This window comes from Haliaeetus albicilla, chromosome 1 (assembly GCF_947461875.1).
Source record: "Haliaeetus albicilla chromosome 1, bHalAlb1.1, whole genome shotgun sequence".
Taxonomy (NCBI): Eukaryota; Metazoa; Chordata; class Aves; order Accipitriformes; family Accipitridae; genus Haliaeetus; species Haliaeetus albicilla.
The window spans coordinates 56,459,628-56,473,611 of record NC_091483.1 but is presented as its reverse complement, the minus strand read 5'-3'; the positions used below and the strand labels follow the sequence as shown (position 1 = coordinate 56,473,611).

Genomic DNA, 13,984 nt, shown 5'->3' with positions numbered 1-13,984 from the left:
ATACAAAAAAGAATACAAAGACCTCCAAGAGGCAGCTAGCCATGTGGTTTGCTGGGATTTCATTCTTCACTGATGAAGTATGAGGAAGGTAAGCCTGTATTCCATTAAAAAAATAGAAAATGCATAACTATATAATTTGGGTTATTATAGCTCAGATATCATTTGCTTTTTGTTAACATAACCTTTAACTATGCTTTTTAAAACAAGACCTGACTGCAACAGGGACTTTCACAATCATGATATACAACTCTTCATTTTCTTCTCAAAAATATCGAATAGGTATGGAAAAAAATAGATAATTCTGAGTTAAGAAACACTGAGATTCCTTTAGTATGAAACTTTTTTTTCTCCCCATTAACACTTGTTGGCTTGCCACATACTTCTACATAGTATAGCACAATTTCAGGGCAAAGGATCACTCTTCTCTACCATAGTGTTACCAACAGCAGTATTCTGTATATAGTACAGCTGGATGAAATAAAATTTCTAAAGCAGACTATGATGCTAAAAATAGCAACTTATTTTCTTCTAGTAGCCATAGCCAAGAGACAGAATTTTTTTTATTCTCCCCCCCCTCCCCCACCTTGATCACATCCTTTAAAGATTTCTTGTAGCTTATCTTGGCTATATTTCTCTCTTCGTTGAGCTTTGAGAACCATCACATAGGCACCACTCTCAATTGTTAGTTTTCCAGGACAGCATGACAGTTCTACAAAAGCAGCTGTGAGACCTAGTGAAAATATAAAGGCAAGCAGAAAGGAAAAAAGATAATTATGTATAATTGGAATTTCTATTCCATCTGTGCTGCAGACTGCATAGGCTCAGCTGAATCAGGCAGAAGATGTAGCAGACACCAAGTGAAGCACTGAGGATTTAACTTGCGTCAGCCATGTATGAAAGCTTTTCTACCTAAAGTTGCTTGAAATAGGACAGGCTAGAAGACAGATACAACATATGAAAACTGCACCAGAATAGTTTGGGGTTTGGTTTTTCTTTTTGGTCTTTCTTGCCCAATTCTGATTTGGTCTATGGGTCTATATGTGCATAAGAGGAACAAAGGACAGTGATTTAACTTCTCTTTAAGTGTCTGCTTCTAACCCAACTTTATTCAAATTGTACATTCAAAAACTTGCCTCCTTGGGGTTCATGCTTCTCATACCACTATTTAAATTGTAAATCACCTATTTAGCAGAACACAGCATACACCCCACTGCATTACTTTGTAGTTCCTGGCTTGACCAGCGTGGTCTGAAAAGCAAAAGCAGCTGTCCTGACCGCCTCCTAGTTACCTGGACCAAGAAAAAAAACATGCCTTCAGCATACCACCTCTTGGCTCTGTCATGGGTACCCATCATCTTGCAGGCCTAGAAAAGGGCATATCCATGAAATCCTTGCAAATCAGTGCTCAGAATGGATGTAGTTGTCCAATTGTATATGACCACTGATCATCAAGTCATGACGTTTCCTCCATACAAAACAACTACTACAGGCCCAGGGCAAGCAAGAACAGTATTTGCATTAACTTCTTTTACTGATAAGTCTATAGTTTATAGCTCTGCTAGATGCAACATTTCAGGCAGAAAGTCTTTTTGAAAGGTGACATCTGCTTTGATTTCATGGCAATGATACAGTCTTAAGAAGCCACTGAAAATGGAGAGCACAAATCACAGACAGCTTTTATGCTATTTCTTCAAAAAGTCCAGGCTAGGATTTCTGAGGATGACAGAGGTAGGGCTTTCCCTCACATAAAAGAAAATCTTACCTCTGACCAATTTTTTCAATAATTTCTATAATTTTCCTGCACTTCTACCGTAAAAATATGTGACAAAATGACCTGCCACTTGAAAAGGGAGCTGGGGGAGGAGATGAGGAATAGAAAACTAATAGTCCACATGCTGCTGTTCCAGTCATCATTTAAGAACTCCATGAACTACAAAGTACATGGGCTTTTCTACTTTAAAAAAATTGACTACCTTTAAAATCACCAAATTTCCAGAAAGACAGACATAAGAGAGTAAATCAGGTGAAGAGCCTTTTAGAACAAGTTCTTTTCAGACTAAGTAAAAGCTGAAAGATTGTATAAATGGTATTTCACCTAAGTTACAACATGATAGTCAAGAGAAGATGTTCATTTTCTATGCAGTAATATCTGATTGCCAAGGACAGAAAGCACCACATTCCCCAGGCTGAGGCAAGATGTGCCCAGCTAAGGCCGTTACATCTGGCAACTCCAGCAGCCACAGAATGGGAAGTTGTCCATTGTACGTTTTGAGGTCATATTTGCTCTCTCTCAGGAGGTCTAGGGACTGCTGGCCTTTCTGGATTGTGGGGGGAATCTATCAGGATGAAGGGAGCAAATATCAGAAGAGTGTCCTCAATGGTATGCAATGCTATTTAGCTGAGGTCAGCTAAACTGTGCCCTTTTCACATTTAAAAAAAAAAAAAACCAACAAACAAAAACTCTAACCAAAAAAACCTATCAAAAAACGTGCAAATGTGATCCACAGACTGGAGACCCAAATGTACCATGTATTCCTTCTGGCTCAAGAGGTTTTGAAAGCCTGTGGCAGTCACTGACATTGGCGAGTAGTGTGAAATTCAACAGAAACACAAACAGGCCAAGACTTAGGATCATTGTTAATGACAACGACATTTTAACGATCCATAAACTTCCTATTGCTACTGATACTCAGTTGCTGAGAGTTATCTAAAAATAAACTTCTGTTAAGTTAATCAATATGCAAAATACAAAAAGCCCTTCTTATTTCTTCCCTAGGACTACACCCTGACCATGTACTTCCAGCAGTCCTGGAGGGATAAGAGGCTCTCTTATTCTGGAATACCTTTGAACCTAACTCTGGACAACAGAGTGGCTGACCAGCTCTGGGTGCCGGACACGTATTTCCAAAATGACAAGAAATCATTTGTCCATGGGGTGACAGTGAAAAATCGAATGATTCGACTCCATCCAGATGGGACAGTCCTTTATGGCCTACGGTACGTGGGGTTTTTTAATCAGCTATATGGCCGTCCTAGCAGAATGCAAGTTGTGATTGGTAAGCGCAGGTAGTACTAATGCTGCTCTCCTCTCCTTTTTCATGGTTTCTCAGGGCAACTTTGTGAGTCAGCAAATACTCCATCTAGACCACCACAATATACCCGAGAATGTTCTGCAGGGCATCAAAACTACCTTTAATAGCTATAGCCATAACTAACAAAGCCTAATGCCTCCATTTCTTTCAGCTCTTCTGAGCATGTTAACGCTACTGATGAGTTCTTTATTATGGTTCTCACCCAGTAATCAATCACAGCTTAGACAAACACTTCATTCCTTCTGAAATTTCTCCAGCAGTTCTTTAGAACAATGTAAAATATGAAATTGGGAGTCATCTAAAGAAACATGACCAACATTTGGTAGGGAATAAAGATGATGACATTTGTAAATTTACATGAATTATTTAAAGATTATCTAGATGTCCGAGTACAGGTTTTCTTTAATCTGCCTTGGTTTATCACTGCCTCTTCACACCACAACTGCTTCTTCATACAGTGCAACCTATATACCCCCCTGTAGATAAAAATATATTCTAAAATCTGAACAGGCACAATCTAATGATAAGGTACACAAATGTAAAATTAAAACTAAACCAAATTACTTGTTATGTTGAGATTCCTACAGGGCCTGAGTAGGCTTTGCATTATTTTTAAAGTTAAGGTAGCTTTGCTTGGAAAAAAAAAAAAACAAAAAAAAACCAACAAAACCAACAAACGTTGCCTGCCTGAAACAACCTTTGATCACGGTTATCGTCCAACAGTGAAAATAATGTCCGGAGAATATAAACCTGAAAGCATACTTCAGTTACTCAGAAAAAAGTCACAACACAAAGCCTAGCTGAAATACCTCAAAATTGTACCCAAGATAGGATTGGAAAAAAACAACAACAAGAAAAAGCAAAACAAAAACCCCAAACTGCTGCAGCAATTCAAAATGAAAATAATATTTGGGGAAAGATAACTTAGAGCTTACTGAAAATAAAAGTTTGAAGTGACCTCAGCTTATAAAAACATAACCTTTTAAAACACAATACTACCCATGCACTCAGAGAAAGCCTTCCAAACCATCAATTCAAGCTTCACAAGAAACAAAAAAATCATTAAAAAAATAATCATTTTGGTTCATTGTAAGTTTTCTTTTGAACTTGTCAGATTCACAGGCAGTGCATTAGTTGCTACCAACAACCACACAGGCACTTTGGTACAGCCAGATCTGTTCTGGTACAGAAAAACTGCTACTTCAGTTGTGAAAAAGAAAACAAGGAACCGATGAGGAAATAGCTGATAGAATACAGGCTGTCTATCATCTGCTAAACAGAGCATTTGAAAAATACATCTTTCCCATTGCCTTCAGACCTCCTATAGTTCCTTTCAATCAAACTGACTCCTGAAAATCAGCTTAGCAGGGCAGTTATGATTAGAGGACTTTTTGGCCCGAGAACTTTTCAAAATACTCCTTTCTTAAGGCAAGGAACTAAATTTATTTACATTCCAGGTTTTGGACAGTGGCAAGAATGTGCATTAGAGCTGAGTAGTCCCTCACATGCAGTTGTATACAATATAAACTACACTCAGAAAAATATATGCCATGCACGTGCTTCCACACACACACCATACGTCTGATATCGATAACTGTCTTCTGCAGAGATAGCAAAAGAAGCTGTGACACCTGGTGAACCTGCTGCAAGTCCTCTCACGTGCTTCACCCACAAAGCACCAGCCTGGCCAAGAAGCTGTGGCCTTGCCCGAGCATAATGTCTGTGGTCTCCCTCTCAGAGGTGGTCAGGCAAACCTCCAGAGCAACAGCAAAGATGGTCACCTTCACATAACGACATTGCTAGCTCATATAATTAGATAATCATTCGCATTTGAATGGTTAAGCAGCAGCTCTGCAACGTAATACCCCACCCAATACTTCACTGCTCTCAGTAGGAAAACCAAACAAAACCAAAACCCAAATAAACAGAAAAACCCCCACACTAATATAAAGGGCAATCTACATTCCACACACTTGCAGTCTAGCACTGCATGATTCCCTTCTCCTCCCTCACCCCTGCCTCAGCCCTTAAGGTGCGCTGGCACAGGGGCGACCTGGGGGTCTCCCAGGTTTCTGGGCTTCTCCATCTTCTCACCCCAGCGAAGGCAGCAGGGGCTCAGGGTGCAGCAGGGCCAAGTATTGCCAGACGTGCCCATATCCACCAACAGCGTTGTCATCACCAACCACGTGCAGGGAGAGATGCTCAGCTGTCAGGTTTTTTTTTCACATGTGCCATGTTTTCTCCAAGGACAAGGCAGCTGTTTAGACACATCTAGTGAGCAGACTTTGGTCTGCCAGCTGCCAGTGAAAACACATGCAGTGTCCCCATCCCACAAGAAAGATCTGATCAAAGACAAAGATAACAAATGAGCAGAAGAAAGAATGAAGTTAAGAGACATTGAAACAGGTTTCATACAACAGATGGCAATTATTGCACTAAGTTTGCACCTATTAGTGGTCACTTCCCTCATGGTAATAAATATGCTTCTGTCAGCCTATAGATTATCTTTAGATCATACAAGCAGCAATTTCTTCATATACCAGATGACACATATGCCTCATAAGTAGTAAAACAAGTGAATACACTGCAGAAAATGTTCTTAGGTAAAATTCAGCATTGCCCGTTAGAAATATGAACACAGCTCCAATCTTAGTCTCATGAGTAGAGAAGAAATTTTGCAACATATTAGCTTGCATTTAGCTTCTATGCAGTAGAGAGCATGAAGACAATATCACTGTCATGGCTTAGCCCCAGCTGGTAACTAAGCACCATGCAGCAGCTCGCTCACTCCTCCCCCCGTGGGATGGGGAGGACAATAAAAAAAAAATTAAAACTCATGGGTTGAGATAAGAACAGTTTATTAATTGAAATAAAATAAAAATATAATAATAGTAATTAAAAGGAAGAAAACAAAAAGAGAGAGAAATAAAACCCAAGACAAGTGATGCACAATGCAATTGCTCATCACCCACTGACCGATGCCTGAGCAGCGATCTGCCCCTTCTGGCCAACTGCCCCCCAGTTTGTATACTGACCGTGATGTTCTATGGTAGGGAATATCCCTTTGGCTAGTTTGGGTCAGCTGTCCTGGCCATGCTCCCTCCCAGCTTCTCATGCACCTGCTTGCTGGCAGAGCACAGGAAAATAAAAAATCCTTGACCTAGGATAAGCACTACTTAGGAACAACTAAAACATCAGTGTGTAATCAGCATTATTCTCACACTAAATCCAAAACACAGCACTGTACACCAGCTACTAGGAAGAAAATTGACTCTATCCCAGCTGAAACCAGGACAATCACCAAACCTCTCACACAGGACCTGTGACCTGAGAGTTTCACTTTCATTCCTGAAGACAGAGCATTGGCCTGGCGTGACTTGAACAAGACAGACAACACCAGATACACTACAGACCAGGGTCTGAGTTCCCAACAAATGAGGCAGGGCCTTAAACCATCTCTCAAAGACGATTTAAATGCTTGCTTTCCCCCATGCCTCCTATTCCCTACACAAATTTTCTATTTTCAGTCCACAGTTAAATGTTTCTTTTCAGGCTCAGATATGAAATTTTACTGGCTTCTTTAAACAGGAATTGGAACAATCACAGCAGCTCTAAATAACCTGTTTTGCTTGCATCCATGTACTCGGCAGTTTGGCATTGATGCAATGTTCAGTCTCAACAGAGTTGAGGAAAAATAAAAGAAGGTTAATCATCTGGCTTTACAGATGAATAAACAAGGGAAACATGCACTGAATACACTGAACTGGTTTCAGATCATATAACAAAGCATTATCACTTCAGTATGTCTCCATTATAGTATTTCTATGATGAAAAAGAGTCTCTTTAGCTATTTTTTCCTGTAACTTTCAGCTGTTATATCCCCACAGTTTAAAGAACAATGTGTGCAAATAAACTTGTGCAGACACAGAATACTCCTAAAATTGTGCATTGCTGTTATGTCTCTTACTGCAAATGCTACCTCTGTTAATTATTCATAGTAGTGAATAACGTGTAACATTACTAACCAAATAAGTCTTTCATTCTATCACCCAAGAAACTAAACACACATAAATGTATTTAACTCCACATTAGTATTTCCACTGAATTCCACTTCAAATACGCTAGGGAAGTTGAGTGTCACTGTTAAGTATTATGTACCTGAAGTGCATGATTCTTCAGTTTCATCAAGTACTCCCACCAGCAGCTATTATTATTTTCTGTGATGTAGCCACCTGCTTCCTAAGGAAAAAAAAATCCCCTTGAGTCAATGTGCAAACCTGCAGCACTGAGGCTGGTGTCTGAGACAGCTCTAGCCTGGTCCCAGTACAGCTGGTGGAATACTGGATTCTTCTTTATTTTTTCTGCATTTTTAATAAGTCATCAGATCCCATTATCTATAACCCTTTTGATATCAGCAGTGTCTCTCATGCCTTTTATTGCCTTTTCAAGCAAGATTCTCTAGAAATCGCTCCCAAAGCTCTAGATTCTCAAACCAACACATGCTGTTGGTTTTTTTTTTCCTTGTCCTTTCTCCCCCTTTCCTGAGTAAGATCCTAGACATGTAATCTGTCTTTAAGATATTTAAGGAAACATCATTAATTTATTGTATTGAATACCATATTTAAATTCTTATGTCCCAATGTTAAGAATGGAAGTTCTGATTTAAATCATTCTTTCCTAGTATTTTTATGCCACCTCTTAATTCTTCTCAGCATTTCAGTAGCAGAACAATGACATCTTGTTGCTTCCAAGACATCTGTTCTGTTATCATGACATTGCCTCAAAATAAACATCAGCAGAATTTCATCTCGTGTGGTGAAAGCAGCATATCCTTTAAAAGTATTAGTTGTTGAGAAGCACAACCTACCTTCAGTGACACCTTTACACAGATTTCCCTCCCTTCTGATGTTCAGACACAAACCCATCTTTCATTAGGGCAGGTCTTCATTTATTTCAAGGCAGGGGGACTGAGCATATTGTGACAAGGACACGAAGATCTGGCTTGGAGAACCAAAAACTTTTGGTTTTAGTGAGACTGCACATTTTTATACTGCTGCAGCAGAGGATGCCACTTTGCTAGGCACTGCTACAACTGCAAGGGGACAGGGAGAATGATGATCTTTGCCTTCAACATAAAGACTTCTTACTTCATGACTTCTTACACAAAGAAGGTCTTCTGTGACGTAAACACTGTCAGACACATCCATCTACCTCCAATGAATTCACAAATGTGAACTGACACATACAACATTGTATTTACTAACCACTTATTCATGCAATATCCATAGAAGCTCATCTAGCATACTCCAAAGGTAGAATACAAGAAAAGCTATATTTAAATGCAGAATGCTTTGTTTTTAAATATAATATTCAAAGTAAATGTCTTGACTGTCTGTATTTTGGTGACACATCTGAGAGTGTTACTAAAGAAACTTGCTAGCCAGGAGCTTACATCTTTTAGTGGAGTGATATTTCCCTGCTTTGTGGATTGGTTTTGTATTGCCATGATTCGGCGTTTTGGTTTTCCTCCAAATCCTTCATAGATTTTATTAGAGATTCAATTATTGGGTCCTTTTGAGGACATCCCATCATGGCAACAAGCAGCCTACTTACACTGGTACTCAATAGATTGTTCTCACCTGTGTTACTAAACATCTCCAGCCAAAAAAAAAGACTGCAGTCATTCTAAAAGATAAAAAACAATGTCCTCTAACTGAAATAAAAAGCTACTTTTTATTTCACTCTCCAGAAAAATACAGAACAACTTATAAAGCATTCTTTTATCAGGTGATAAAGTAGTTTTGAAAAATTATACAAAAAGCTATTTCTTCCATGTAGCAATGCCAAAAGATTTAGCAGCAGGCATCTTTAAAAAAAGAAGTGTTATGCTGGAGTAAAGAATCCAAGGAAAAGCAAGACATTAGATCACAGCTGACACAGAAGGCTTTACTTTCTCCTACCTAGTGTTTCCTGTATGGTTACCTGGTATTAAGGCGCACAAGAACCAATTTAGGACTTCCTTTATGTTTTTGAAACCTGAAGATATACAAGAACTTTGCAAAAATAAGTCAATCAAATATTTGTCATTTCTTCCACCTCCCAAAACATTTCAGTCTCTGAGGGTCAGTTTTCAGGATTCACGGGCAAATGAGTACATTCCCCAACGTACACCTATTAGGAAGGGGTAGGGATGAGGGGGGCAGTTCACATGTGCATTGTGGATGCCAGTTCAGCCTGCTGCAGGTCACACTGGGCCTGCTGCAAAATTTTTTCCAACAGAGTACCCTTAAGCAAGCAAACGTGCCTGATGGGCAGCCAGCATGGCCCCTAATCACAGGGGATGCACTGCTAGGAGCATTTTTTTAACTCGGAAGCAAAAAGGAGAGGAAGAGGACATGGCAAATTGATCCTGAGGCAGATGGATTTTCCTCTTTGTCCCTCCCGCTGCTTGTGGACTGTTTGAATTGTCTGTGCCCCTCTGTCAATCCTGCTGTCACCTCCTCTTCCTAGTCCATAACCCAGTCCTTGGGCATGGCATGGCTGGTACAAGGAGATGAGCAAGCGATGACCAGTGCCTAAAGCCATGGGGAAAAAGCAGTTGGCACCAACAGTCTACACACAGAATACAGCATGCATGGCCAAAATACAGTTGCATTTATTGACCAGGCTTCAGTAGGTGTAGGAGAAAGAGCTACTCCTTACCCCTGGCGGTTACCAGAAGGAAAAAAGCACCAAAGTGTGGTGGGTTGACCCTGGCTGGGCGCCAGGTGCCCACCAAAGCTACTCTATCACTCCCCCCTCCTCAGCTGGACAGGGGAGAGAAAATATAACAAAAGGCTCATGGGTCAAGATAAGGACAGTTTAATAAAGTGAAAGCAAAGGTCGTGCGCGAAAGCAAAGGAAAACAAATGATGTTATTCTCTACTTCCCATCAGCAGGCAATGTCTGGCCACTTCCTGGGAAGCAGGGCTTCAGCATGCATAGTGGTTGCTCCAGAAGACAAAAAATGCCCCCTTCCGTCTCCCTTTACTTAGCTTTTATATCTGAGCTGACATCATATGGTATGGAATATCTGTTTGGTTAGTTTAGGTCAGCTGTCCCGGCTATGTCTCCTCCCAAGATCTTGCTCAGCCCCAGCCTGCCATTGAGGGGAGGGCAAAAATGTTGGAGAGCCAGCCTTGATGCTGTGCCAGCACTGCTCAGCAGTAGCCAAAACACTGGTGTGCTATCAACACCTTTCTAGCTACCAATGCACAGCACAGCACTACAAGGGCTGCTGTGGGGAGAATTAACTCCATCTCAGTTAGACCCAATACACTCCTCCAGCATGCATGTTCATAAAGTCAAAATGGAGAACATCTGTATTTGCCAGAGAGCTGCAGCACCACCAATATGTGATGTTGCCATAAGCTAAAATGCATTTTCAGGATTGTTCTTGCCACATGCAAAACTGGTTAATTTGACACAGTCCCAGGTCACTTCTCACACACTGCAGTTAATTTGATAGAGATTGCAAACTGGTTTGTATAATACACTCTGAGAAAAAAGATAAAATATATTTTATCATCTCAATACAGCTACAGTCTGCAATTTACTGCATGAAGCACAGTAGCACTCAACCAGGCACCGGCATACCAAGATATAGCCTATTTTTCACACAGAAGCTGAGGGATGTGCTCATCTAAATGCTGCTGAAAGCACAAGAAGGCAGTATAGGTATAGTCTGTCTCATAGCTCTATGGAAGAATGGTGAAGGAGCGCCAGGGAATGAGACACTCTCAGCATCACTCATTTTTAGTGAATGAGCAAATCTAACTGAAAAACAGTTATATGCTCTAGTTGAGGAGAAAAAATACGGAACAGAATAAGAGAATCCTGCAGAAATTGTAATTGCTCACTTTGTCCTTCAGACAGAAAGAGAGCTGTAATTATATTCAGACACCAAACAAAAAAAACCAGCAAGAATAAAGGAACTGTAACCTCGCCACTCCTAAGCTCATGCCAAAAAAAACACTGCATTACTCTAGTTCAAATAAAAAGCACTTTTTGATTATTTTTACTTTAACAGTTGTCTCTTCCCCAGGCTGGTTGTCCCCTGCAGCCGTCTAACTTGCTAGCAGCAGGCAACGCGGCAGTAGCAGCACAAAGCTCTACTTCCCCACTGGGCCTGTTGCATTTCAGAAACATTTTTTCACGGCCAGCCAGACTTTTCTTCAGCTTAGATGTAGAAACCTGCATTTACATTCCCCACCAGCTTAGCTGCACTCCCCTCTCCCGGTGTGAATGCTTCTTCCCAAACCTGCCTCCTCCAGCTCCTCCCAGGACTCTTCATGCCCAGCCTGCGGTTTCTTATTCCCCAGCTTAATGTACAAAGATTGGAAGGGACAGAGTGCTACAGGATGATAAGGATGATAAATCAGTGGGGGACCAGCACATTTAGTCCATTCTGCTGCATGAAGCTCAATTCATCATTGTTTTAGTTCTCCAGTGTTTAGGTGGGCACTGGTGGGAAACTCTATGTACAACATTGCTCTATACCCGTCCCCAGAGGCTGCAGTGTACCTCACTGCTTAACGCCATGGCTGGAAATTGAAGAGACAACCTCAGCTCAGGCACCTCCTCACTCTAGACTGGTTGGATTTGTAACCTTTATGCTATGTCTGTGTAATGCCATATATACAGTGAAATGCAGTCTAACTACTACTTTCCTTACATGTTCGTTATACATAACATATCAATCAACACAGGGTTTTATCATTTCTTTAACATCGTTTGATAAGGAATACCTAAGACTGAGATCATTGTAGTAATTTATAACTGAAAACACACAGCCAAAACTGAGGAAATTCAAGACAAAAGTGAGTACAGCCCTTAAAACTTACAGGGCCTCATTTACATAGACCTTTACTACTGCAGGTAAACCAGAAAACCTGCAACTGCTTATGGGCTTCTATGTGCAAACTAAAAATACTGCTTCCAAAACACTGACGTTTTATTCAGTGCCAAGCCCAAAACAGAGCCCGCAGGCTTATTAAAATGAAGTGGTAAATTGGTAGTTAACAAACAGCACAAATGGAAATGGAAGGCTGAAAACTGTAAGAAAAAGGAAGACACAGCTAGGGTCCTCTCCAGCTGCCAGGGCAGGGGAAGAGGTCCCAGGCATAACTCAGAGACAGCCTTGCTGTCGTCCTTTAGCACGAACGGCCTCACAAACAGCCAGGGGGAAGCCACCGGCTGCCCATCCCCAAAAGAGGTGCTCTCCTCGTCACTGACAGCACGCAAACCGAAATCCCTCCAGTGGCATGTGCAACAACTCCCCCTCTTCCCCGACCCCCAGTAAACAGCAGATGTGGCAGAAACACGCAGCTCTGGGGGGAGCAACTATTCATAAGCTCCCACTAAATTGTCAAATAATTCCCTGTATTTGATTTGGAGCCTTCTCCGGCAATTTCAACCAACTCAATTTTATTCAATTTTCACATAGCATTTTTTGATGTGAAAATACCCTAGGGAAGGTGGGGAAACACTTCAGGTTGAATGACTCCTACAGAGAGTGTATTAAAAAAAAAAAACAAAAAAACACAAAACCCAAAAAAACCCCCAAACCCAGAACAAAACCCACAATAACCACAAGTCCTTAACATGGACTCAGCTTTAAATGTGAGCAGTGGCTCTTGTAATCAGTAGTTAAGTACATAAGCAGTCTGGTGGGGTCATAACAACTGGCTTCACAGGCTTGAATTTAAACACAAGCTTTAGATGCTGTAATTGATTGTGGCTATCAAGTACAGCACTTCGAAGAACTGAATTATAAGCATTTTGTAGAGCAAAGCCCACTAGGCTTTTTTCAAAGACCACTTAATTCAAGCAGATCCTAGATCAAACTCAGATTACTAAAGTTACATGTCACCTATTTAAATATATTAATATTGTTAAAATACTATTTAACCACATTAATACTATCCAAAGAACAATAGAAAAATAATTAGACAACAATTAACAAATGTTTAATCTTAAAGCTAGAAGACACTGCAAAGTATGGATTACAAATTTTCTATGCAGCACGTCATTTCTTACTGTCTTGGTATAAATTGGTTTTGGACAATTTTCTTATCCTCTATTTTACAGACTGTGTTCTGCCTACTAAATCTGAGCAACTCCTCCCTTTCTCTCCTATCAGAAGTGCAAATGTCTTCCAATACTTTGGAATTATTACTCAGCCACTATCAACCCAATCTGCATCAAAATTGCACTTCTAAATATAATGGTCTTTAAATTTTTTTACTATTTATTTTTTAAAATAACTCCATTTGCACCAAAGCTCATCTCTAGTGTGTATAAATAACGCTATTATTTGTAGTTGCCTCAAACACATTGGGAGACAGAAATTAAGTAAAAATAAATTTAATGGCAGAGAATAACACTGAAGTACCTTTGATCAAGAAGAATTTCAAATAAATTTATATACACTCTAAGAATCACTTCATCCAATAATAGCATAGGCAATTTTTACAAGTATTTCTTTACTTGCTTTTAGGGGGTAGATATCAGATGAGAAAGGAGCATTTGTATATTTACCATCTCAGCTTTCTCCTCTCACAAACCATAAAAGCTCATGCCTGATAACGTGTTAGGTGCACAAATATCTTATAATTGAGCAACCAGAAAGAAAATCCCCACAAGCTTTTCACAAGTGAGCTACGTAACTCCTACTGTATCAGTGTGGCCATTCGCATATGCACCATTATGGTAGCACGAATGTCATCTTCACACTCTGGAAGTTAGTGCTTAACTTTGCATAACTTTATAATATTTGCTTTTTCACTGGAATACTAGATTTTGAACACATTTCTTGCTGCTTATACTTTGCAAGGAACACTAAATGGACATAT

At 40.2% G+C, this 13,984-nt stretch overlaps 1 protein-coding gene across 3 annotated transcripts in view; it reads left to right on the top strand.

Annotated features, from left to right (window-relative positions):
• The window catches only part of GABRB1 (gamma-aminobutyric acid type A receptor subunit beta1), a 137,554-nt gene that overhangs the window by 69,686 nt on the left and 53,884 nt on the right, over nucleotides 1-13,984 (top strand). For all 3 annotated transcript variants that reach the window (XR_011325995.1, XR_011325987.1, XM_069790759.1), the window contains exon 4: nucleotides 2,777-2,997. Coding sequence is in view for 1 of the 3 variants with exons in the window: in XM_069790759.1 (XP_069646860.1) it covers nucleotides 2,777-2,997 (221 nt within the window). In the remaining 2 variants the exon portion in view is untranslated. The remainder of the gene's footprint in view (nucleotides 1-2,776; nucleotides 2,998-13,984) is intronic.